The 10768-nt window shown below is 40.5% G+C and overlaps 1 protein-coding gene across 1 annotated transcript; it reads right to left on the reverse strand.

Annotated features, from left to right (window-relative positions):
* Window positions 1–9840: 9840 nt before the first annotated feature.
* LOC309839726 (polyadenylate-binding protein 1-like 2) lies at window positions 9841–10509 on the reverse strand (the record flags this gene model as incomplete). Its single annotated transcript, XM_082681627.1, has 1 exon — window positions 9841–10509. The coding sequence occupies exon 1, from the start codon at window positions 10477–10479 to the stop codon at window positions 9841–9843; it is 639 nt and encodes a 212-aa protein (XP_082537753.1). The 5' UTR covers window positions 10480–10509.
* Window positions 10510–10768: the final 259 nt, after the last annotated feature.

Raw genomic sequence — 10768 nt, forward strand, 5'->3', positions numbered from 1 at the left:
TTCAGAACTTTAAATATATCATGACACTCCCTTCTGACTTGCAAATTTCTGCAGAAAAATCTATGGATAGACTTATATGAGTTCTCTTCTATGTGTCTCTGTTTTTCTCTTGCAACATTTAGGAATCTCTCTTTAACTTTTGCCATTTTAATTATGACATGTCTTGGTGTGGGTCTCTTTGGGTTCATCCTCTTTGGCACTCTGTGCTTCTTGTTCCTGGATATCTGTTTCCTTTTTCAGGTTCAGGAAGTTTTCAACCATAATTTCATCAAATTCATTTCTGACACCTTTCTCTCTTTCTTCTCCTTCTGGGACCCCTATGATGCAGATGTTGGTATACTTGATGTTACCCAAGAGGTCCCTCAAACTGTTCTCATTTTTTACATTTGTTTGTTTTTCTTTTTGCTGTTCTGACTGGGTGATTTCCATTATTCTGTCTTCCAGATCACTTGTGTGTTCTTTTGCATCATCTAGTTTGCTGTTAATTCCTTCTAGTATATTTTTCATTTCAGTTATTGTATTCTTCAAGTCTGATTCTTTTTATTATATTTTCTAGTTTCTTGTTAAAACAATCACTGTGTTCATTTATTTTTTCTCTAATCCAGTTAACATTCTTATTACTAATGCATTGAACTCTTTATCTGGTAAGTTATTTCTCACTGTTTCACTAGTTGTTCTTTTCAGGGATTTTTTTTTCTGGTTCTTTCATTTGAAACAAATTTCTGTGCCCTCTCATTTTGCTTAACTTCTCTGTCTGTATGAAATTAGGTGAAACAGTTACTTAGTCCAGTCTTGAAGGGGTGTCCTTGTGTGGGAGCATCCCTATACAGTCTGCATGTGCCCAGTGGCCTTGATGGGAATCTGGATCTGAAGTGAGCATGAATCACTTCCTCCCTCAGGGTGTGCTGGCAGCTCTCACATTGGTAGGAGGTGGGGCTGGAGATGGAGAGGTTAGAACCAGAGCCAGGTATGAGCTGGGACTCTGCCTCTATTCATTGGCCAACACCACCATATTGGGGGCACAGTCAGGCTCTCAGTTGCTGGAGCAGAATCCCTGAGGGTCATTTCTGAGATAGTTCTCTTTCCTCTGAGTGTGCATTCTCCCCCCTCCCAGCATTGGCATCTTTGCCAGAGAAGAGAGGAGTGGAAGAGTAAGAAGGGCCAGAGTGGGCACTCAGCATAGTCAGGGCATGTGCTGGGGCCATCCCAGCACGAGTCAGAGCTCTAGACCACTTCCAATTTGCCACCCCCATGAAGGCCAATAAATGGCTGCCCTTGCCCTGTGTGGATGTCATTCCAGTTCCGAGCTGGCTCTGTCCCCTACAACTGTGCACTTTCCTCAGCTGAGGCAGCCTTCACTCTTGTGTTGAGCTGCCCCATGCAGTAAAAGGGGAAGGATTGGGGTTGGCTGGGCTGGGGCACACACTGGAGCAGTCATGGGAAATTGGCTAGAGTCTCAGGCAGTTTCAATCTGTTCCCTTTGCCTTGTTTTGAGAGTAAGCAAATGTGTGTGTGTGCTGTTGCCATGTGGAGTCTAGATTTCTAACGGCCCTGTTGTCAGTCTCACTGGTTTTCAAACCAACTAAGGGGACTTGTCCTCCCTTTCTGGGACCTCAGGGCTGGGACACCAAATATGTAGTTCAAACCACTCACTCCCCAGGGAGGATCTCCAAGCCTATGTAATCCATCTCCTCTACTGTGTCTCCTTCCAGGGACACACGTCCTGGCCTGATCACCTCTCTTCCCTTCCCACCTGATTCCATGTGGTTCTTTCTTACAGCCTTTGTTTTATAAGACTCTTTCTGCCAGACTCCAGTATTTTTTTTTCAGTGAGAATTGCTCCACATGTAGATGTATTTTTGATGTGTTCATGGGGGGGTTTCATGAGCTCCATGTCCTCCTACCCTGCCATCTTTATTTCCTCCCTCCAGCAATAAACTATTTTCAAATTAAGGTATGTACATTGTTTTTTTAGACATAATGGTATTACACACTTAATAGACTACATTATATTGTAAAAATAACTTCTGTATGCACTGGGAAGCCAAAAAATGAGTATAACTCACTTTATTGTGATATTCTCTTTATTGTCTGGATTTGAAGGCACATCTATGAGATATGCCTGTATACCCAGAATTGGGATTGAGGAATCGTATAGTAGCTCTAGTTTAAACTTTTTTAGTAACCTCCAAAGTGTTTTCCATAATGGCTGTGCCACTTTACATTCCCACCAATAGTGTAGAAGAGCTCCCTTTTCTCCACATCCTAGCCAACACTTGTTGCTTATCTTTTTGATAATTGTCATTCAATAGTGTGAGGTGGTATCTCATTGTGGTTTTGATATGCACTTCCCTGATTATTAGTGATGTTGAGCATATTCTCATGTACCTGTTGACCATTTGAATATTGTTTTATGGGAAAATATATATTCAGGTCCTTTGCCCCTTTTAAAATTTATTGTTATTTTTATATTGAGATGTATGATTTCCTTGTATATTTTGGAAATTATCATATATATAGTTTGCAAATATTTTTTCCCATTCCGTAGGTTGCCTTTTCACTCTACTGATTGTTTTCTTTGCTGTGCAGAAGCTTTTTAGTTTGATATTATTCCACTTGTCTATATTTGCTTTGGTTGCCTATGCTTTTGGTGTTATATGCAAAAAATCAGTGCCAAGATCAATGTCAGGATCTTTTTTCCAAACCTTTTCCTTTTTCTGGAAGTTTTACGATTTCCAGTTTTATATTTAAGCCTTTAATCTATTTCAAGTTAATATTTGAGCAGTGTAACATAGGAGTTCACTTTCATTCTTTCACATGTGGTTATTCAGTTTCCGAACACCATTTATTGAAGAGACTATCCTTTCCCAATTGCGTGTTTTTAGTGCCCTTTTCAAAGATTACTTGACTATATAAGGATGAGTTTATCTCTGGGCTCTCTATTCTGTCTCTCTTATTCTTCTCCTTGATTGAGTATGCTGTTGAAGCTCTCTATTGAATTCTTCAGTACAATTAGTGCATTCTTCAGCTCTAGTATTTCTGTTTGTTTTGGATTTTTGTTGATGTCTATTTCTTTGTTGAACTTCTCATTTTGTTCACACATTGTTTTCTAAATTTCATGTAGTTGTCCATCTGCGTGTTTTTGTAGTTCACTAAAGTTTAAGATGATTATTCTGAATTCTTTGTAAGACAGTTCATACACAGATCTCCATTTCTTTGAGATCAGTTATTGGAACTGTATTAGTTTCCATTGGTGGAATCATAATTACTTGATTCTGCATGATTCTTGATCCCTTGCATTAGTATCTGCTCATTTGAGTAAATGATCTTGTCTTCAGTACTTTATAAGTTTGCTTCAGCATGAAAAGACCTTCACAAGTCTGTTCAGCTTGGGAAACTAGATGGATCAAGCTGGTAAAATCTGTGAGCATGTGAGGATTGTCTCTGAGATCTCTAGTTGGGTGAGGCCACTGCCTCCATGGTCAGGTGAGACCACTAATTGGGCTCTGCAACCACATCTTACCAGGTGAGGTCATAGGCTGTGTTCACAGGCAGGGTGGTGAAAACGGTGGACTCTGCAATTGGGTAAGGCTGTGGGTTGAGATCCAAAATATTTCCTGGTTGGGTGGGGTATTTGGCTATATTTCCAGACCAGGTGGTCCTGCTAACTGGACTCTGTGTTCAGTTGGGGCTGCAGGCAGGGCTTCATAATCAGAAGGAGGCTTGGGCTGTGCTCTGATATCAGGCAGGGCCACAGTCTGTGCCCCCAAGCTAGGTGGGGCCACAGGCTGGACTTCTCAGTCAGGTAGGCCATGGCTGTTCTCTGCTCTGCTCTTGGGTAAGGTTGCTGGCTGGGCTATCTGGTTGGTGGGGTGAGGGGGAGGGTTGCTGCATCTTTTAGTTCGGTGGGCTAGAGACTATGCAAAATGCTTTGTAGTCATGTGGCATCACATTTCAAGCTCTCTCTTCAGGTGGTGATGTGGGCTATATTCTTTTATTGGGCATGGTTGCTGGATGGGCTCCCTGCCTGGGCAGGGCCAAAGGCTATGTTCATCCAGAGCTGGAGGCTGGGCTTCGCATCTCAGCAGTACCACGGGCTGGGCTCTGAACCTGCCCAGGGTCACTGTTCAGACTCCCTGGTTATGTGGGGTGAGATGCTATGCTTAATAGTTTGACAGGGCTTCTGGCTTGGCTACCCGCCTGAGCAAGGCTGTAGAATAAGCTCTGTGGCTGTCAGTGCTCTTTGGTCAGGTTTCCAAATGGGTATAACTGTTGGGAAAGGCTGCAAATTTGCTTCTCTGCCTGGGTGTGGCAGTAGAACAGGTTCTACAGTTGTTAAGTCCTGTTGACTGGAGACCAACATCAGGCATAACTGCCAACTGAGCTCCCTGGCCACACAGGGCCATTGGCTCAGCTCTGCAGATGGGAAGAGCCACTGGTTGAAATCTCTGCTCTGGCATCACTGCAAGCAGGAATGTTATCTGCCAAGGTCTGAGCAGTGGTTGCTGTAAGGTCCACTTTTCTGTCTCTATCTTACCCCCAGTGATCAATCCTCACAGATTCTCCCACTGACCCCTGTGAGACAAGACCTGAGTGGGCCTCTTAGGAAGCATCCTGCAATACTGGTGAAGCTAGATGTTCACCTTGGGTTCTGTTTTTACCACTGGAGAAACCATGGGCCCAGGGAGCATTCTTTGTGTGGCTCCATGCCAGCCTGGGGGAGAGGCAATGCTGCTAGAGTGTAGTCCCTCCTCTTACCCTTCTAACATGGTCCTTCTGGTCTCTGTGGCCCAGGGGGTTGCTTCAGTTTGACTCTTGGGTTCTGAGATTTTCTTAATCATGTCTTAGCTATGGATAGTTGCAAGCTGGTCTTGTGAGTAGGACTAAAGATGGGAATGACCTACATCACCATCTTGATGATGTCATCCTCTCATTTTTAAGGATGTGTTTTATTAAATAAAACCTTTAAGGAAAACTTATTCAAATATTTTTTGTTAAAATATGCTTACATGTGCATAAGAAAAAGAGATTTGGAGGCATAAAAAATTATGAACATTCATTATGCCTTCTTTTCATTATAATTCAGTAGTTAAGGGCACAGACTATGAATCTACACTACATGGGTTTAATCCTATCTGTGTTAATTGCTAGCTGTATGACTTTGGACTGTTACTTAACCTCTCTCTCTATGCCTCAGTTACCTCATCTGTAAAATTGGGAAAACAATACTATATACCATATACAGCTTTTTGTAAGGATTAAATTAGTTATTATGTGAGAAGCACTTAGTGCCTCACACAAATTAAGGATCATATTAGATCATTATATTCTGACTCAAACAGTTTCAAATCGTTTTTTGAAAATAAGTAGAAAATGATTTACCTTTTGAAATATCTTTTTCCCATAGTTTAAAAAGAATTACAAGTGAAGACAACAATGCAAAACAATGGACACAATTGTAAACTGGGAATGGATTATGGTTAGTGTAGAATGATCTTGTAGTCTTTCTGACAGTGTGATTTACTTTGTAGTTAGACTTCTAATAAATGTATGATAAATAAATACTCCTGAATGTGTGTGAAGACATGGCTGCAAAAATAGTCTTCCCACAGGCTTTATTTTAATATGAAAAAACTGGAAACAAAAATCCACTAGGTAAGTCATGTGGCTTACAAAATTGATGGCCTATAGATACCATAATATACTATGTGACAACCGTCAAAAGGATTATGTAATATTAATTCACATGGACATATTTTTATGAGATATTTTAGTTTAAAAAGCAGGCATTATATTAGTATTTATGAATATGTACATACAGGTGTATCCATCTAACAATATGCATATATAAACGTGTGAAGGATTATACAACCACATTTTATATGTAGTTTTTAGCCGGAGGTAGGATTATGGTTATGTTCCATGTTATTCACTCAGTTTAACAATACCTTATGATATTTCTAGGATTTGTTTGCCTAGCAAACAAATAAAGAGGTTAATAAAGGCTAATAAATAATAAAAGTGAATAAAAAGAAAAAAGTTTATTATAACAAGGAAAATTTTAAACTATGAATTCTTTTATCCATTGAAAACTTAGTAAAGTTTAATATAAATTCTAATACCCAGTTCAGAGCCCTAGGCAAAGAACTGGTCACACATATAGACTGGAAATAACAGAATAATAGAGTAAGTTGACACAACTTTATGAACGAAAATTTGATTCCATACTTGTTTTAAATTTTATGGACAAATAGTCTGAAAAATGCTCTATAAATTTTTTCTGCTTTTTTTTCTTCTAGGAGTGTTTACTATAGAAACAATTATGCAAGTGACTGTAAATTTAGGCAAAAGGTAGTCAACATAGTGGTCTGAAATTAAAAGAGAATTGGGAACAAAGAAAGTACCTAACAATGTAGGAATTAAGAAATGAATTGATCCACATACACAATAGATGTTCAGAGACCATTTTAAATGATATGAAAAAATAAACAAGAAAATATAACCAAGGTTTATTTATACTGAATAAGGTTTTGAAACAATGTAAAGCATGATTTGATATCTTATGTATATAAATATTTAAATTATAATATGTAATAATGATGTATTATACAATGCAATATGATATATACATATATGTATAGCTAAATGTTTTAGATTTAATTCTTTATATTATCAGTGCTACTTTTATTTTCTTTATTTTGCCTATCAATGCTATGTGATATTTGTAATGAGTCTGTATTCCTTGAATAAGAAGCAAAACAAAATATTTTTTAAAAATTGAAAAGGAAAAACAAAAAATTAGGGGTTTTATAGCATTTATGTCAGTTTAAAAAAAAAGTTTGTAATATCCAGGGAGAAACCTGTGTAGAAAAATGGGCATTCTTCCAAAGTATTGATTGAAGTGTAAATTGGTACATCCAGGCCACCTGATGGTACAGTTAAAAAAATCTTCAAAGGCCTTTACTTTTCAATATCACTTCTATGTATTTATGTAAGTACAATAATTCTGCAGGAAAATTATTCACCATAGACTGGGGTTTAATGGGGAAATTTTAGAAACTACTTTAAAGTCCAAAGTACAGAAGCACTTCTAAAAATTCTGATCCCCCAATACAATGATAATGAGTTGTGGGAGAATACTGAATAGCCAAAGATGTTTTAGATATATTTACAATATATTGAAAAGGAAATTTTGACAGAATATATTCAGTATGATCCTATATTTGTTTTAAATTTTATTGACAAATAGGGAAAGCCTGAAAAGGCAAAAAATAATCTCTTTAAAATGGTTGTTGTGTATATTTAATATGCCCTCTTTTCCAAGCAATGCACTTTTAAACGAAATAATAAAAGAAACATCCACAAAGCCAAATCAGTTTCTCAAACTTAAAAAAAATACTAAGTTATTTAAGAAGATAAACAGGGAAATATGCAATCTCTTACACTGTTGAGAGACATAATCTTGATGAAAGAAGCATTTAGCAACAGACTGGCAAGTTATATAAGTCAATTAAATATCTCCACATGTCAGTAAACATTCAGCTACAAATGTGTTCCCCATAGAGTTAAACCTACTGGGAAAACCCAGAAAAATATAAGCATACATCAAGGGGCTAAGTTTAATGAATTATAGCTCATTCATAATATAGAATATAAAGTAAAAACAAAATTACAGAATATTTAATAATTTGGAAATATTATAAGAAAGACCAATTATTGTGAAATTATCCCATAATGAAACAATACATATTACATTTTTAAAGTATTATTTATGTACATATTTCCTGTGTTTCAAAGTTTTTCTTTTTGTCAAGTGGTAGAATTAGGAGTGATTTTGACTTTTTTCTTGTCAATTAAAAAAGCTTGCCATTATGATACTGTATTATTTGTATGAAAATAAATGTTTAAAATAAATAAAAACAAAAAAGCTCCAGCTATAGCAAGTCCAGAAAATCGTCCAGGTTTCCAGGTCCTCTCACAATGTTATTGTACTTATGAGGGTGAATTGATAATTATATCTGTGAACAGTTGCTTAATAATGAACCAAAAAAAAAAGATTTCAAAACTTGAACCATTCAAATCTTCTTTTAGGAATGTTTGTTCAGGAAATAATCTTGAATGTAAGCAAGGTTTATGCACTATGATATAAGCAGCTTGGGCTTGAATAAGAAAGCAAAGAAACCACCCATATGTGCAATAATGACAAAGCAGTGAAAACAAATATACCCATATCTATATCTAAATATGGATATAGATGCATACATCTATCTCTCTATCTAGCCCATCCACTGGAATACAACAGCCACAGAAACTATTTTAGAAGAATATTTAATGACATGAAAGGAAGTTCAAGAATATCTATGTATACATCTATATCTATCTATATCATATATTTATGTGTGAAAAAGCCGATATTGAAACAGTATATACATTAAAATTCACATATATATCACATGAAAAATACTGGGCAGGTGCAGATGAAAATGATTCAGGGAGGTATGGGTGCTCATTAGGATTGATTACAGGTGACATTAATTTTCTTCTGTTAACTTGTCTGCTTTGTGATTTGTATTCTGCAATGAAGCTGAATTATTTTTCTGAGAATGGGGAAAAGAGCAGGAAGTGGGCACAGGGGAAGGAGGTGAAAAACAGTATTTAAATTCAGCAAAGCAACCAAGGACAGTGAAATACCATTTGCAGCCCATTAAGCTGGCCAAGACACACACACACACACACACACACACACACACACACACACACACACATACACACACACACACATCAATTACAGTGACCAGGAGACTATGCAGGGGAAATGGGCATACTCTTTTTACTAGCTGAGCTGGCTGGCATGAATGAAAATCGGTACAATGCTTATGAAGGGGCCATTTGGCAACACACAGGAAAAGTCTTTAAAATGTCCATATGTGGATCCTGCAAGTCCACAATTAAGATCATCAGGTATGCTTGTGAAGATTTGGCTTGACAAGGGAGAATTCACTCATTGCAGTATACACAATGCTGGGTTTAAACACAGGGAAAGAACTAGGCACCACCTGAATGTCCAACAATGCAGGAATGACTACAGAAATGTTAGGGTCCATCGATACACTCTTCAGGCACTGAAGATGACGGTTCTGAAGCCTGTTGAATAACATGGAAAGAAGTTCAATGGGTTGATTTTTGTTTGGTTTTAGTTTTTGAAAAAGCAGATTAAGAAACACCACATACATGAACCATTCTATAACAGTGTGTTAAAAGGGAAGGTGGGGTGGAGGTGAGGAAGGGAGGGAGAGAGGAGAGGAGAGAGCCTGGAAAACAGCACACGGAAATGGTAAAAGTGGTTGTCTCCCGGTAGTAAGGTCATGGGGAGCAATTACTCTCTTGGGTTTCCCTCATCTGATTTCCTTCTCCTTCCTGATGTTTCTACCATGAAATTGTATCACCTGTGCAATAAACAAAGAGAGAAAGTGCTTTTTAAACCAAACCACAAGGAGAAGACAGCCTTTAACCTGTCAAGTGGCACAGATTAGCAAGATTATTCACAGCACCCAAGGTGGGTGTGGGGGGAAGGGAGGGGAGAGGAGAGGTAGGGACGACAGGGGAGTGGAGAGAAAGTCAGAGAGAGACACAGAGTGAGAGGGACTGAGACAGGTGGAGGAAGGGAGAGATGGAGGGAAGGAAGACGGGGGTGGGGGGCGGGGGGGCGGTTGTGAGAGAGAGAGACCTGCACTCCCAATACAATACACTGCTGGTGGGTTAGGGAGGCAAAGGGTGGGGCTGTAAACCGGGTGGGAGCCAAGGTTTGGCTCTGCTGGCTGGCTCGCTCCTGGGATGTCTTCATCGCAAGGTGGCCTCCTCATCGGTGTCTTCCTCGAAATCCTTGACGTCAGCACTGGTGGACTGTCTGGCCCAGGCTCCCCTTTCGGCCTCTCGTTCCTTATGCGACTTGAATCTCCCAACGAAAATTTTGCGGTAGTTCAGGAACATGCCATTCATCGCATCAATGGCCCGCTCGGCGGACTCCTGCTTCTGGAAGTGCACGAACCCGTAGCCCTTGGGCCCCTTTTCGTCGCAGGCCACTTTGCAGGAGAGGATGTTGCCGAACGCCGAGAAGATGTTGTACAGCGCCTTGTTGTCGATGGTTTTGCCCAGGTTCTTGATGAAGACGTTGCCCACCCCGCTCTTGCGGAGCGAGGGGTCCCGCTGGGACCACATGATGCGAACTGGCCTGCCCTTGATGACATCAAAGTTCAGGGTCTCCAGGGCCCGCTTGGCGTCTACCGGTTGCTGGTAGTTGACATACGCATAGCCCAACGAGCGGCGGGTGATCTTGTCCCTGCAAATGCGGATGGAGAGGATGGGCCCGGCTGGGCTGAACTTCTCGTACAGCATTGCCTCCGTCACCTCAGGGTGCAGGTCGCCCACGTACAGCGAAGCCATAGGAAAGTCCGGATTCCCCCCTGAGCCCCCGCCCATCTCCGCATCAGCATCCGCGGCGGCCACCGCCGCCGCCACCTCCGCATCTGCATCCGCATCCGCCTCCGCCTCCGCCTCCCCCAAGGGGGGCGTCGCAGCCTCTGCCGCCGCGGCGGCTTCGGCCACACTGGCCTCCGCCACGGCTACTGCCGCTGCCGCCAGGGAGGCCTCCGCCTCCTCCCCCGCTAGGGCTGCCGCCGCCTCCCCCAGGGTGACCTCCGCCACTGCCTCCTCCACTGAGGCCTCGGCCTCCAACTCAGCCTCCACCTCTGCTTCCGCCTCCGCCACG

Source organism: Grampus griseus (genome assembly GCF_964374135.1).
Source record: "Grampus griseus genome assembly, chromosome: X".
NCBI lineage: Eukaryota > Metazoa > Chordata > Mammalia > Artiodactyla > Delphinidae > Grampus > Grampus griseus.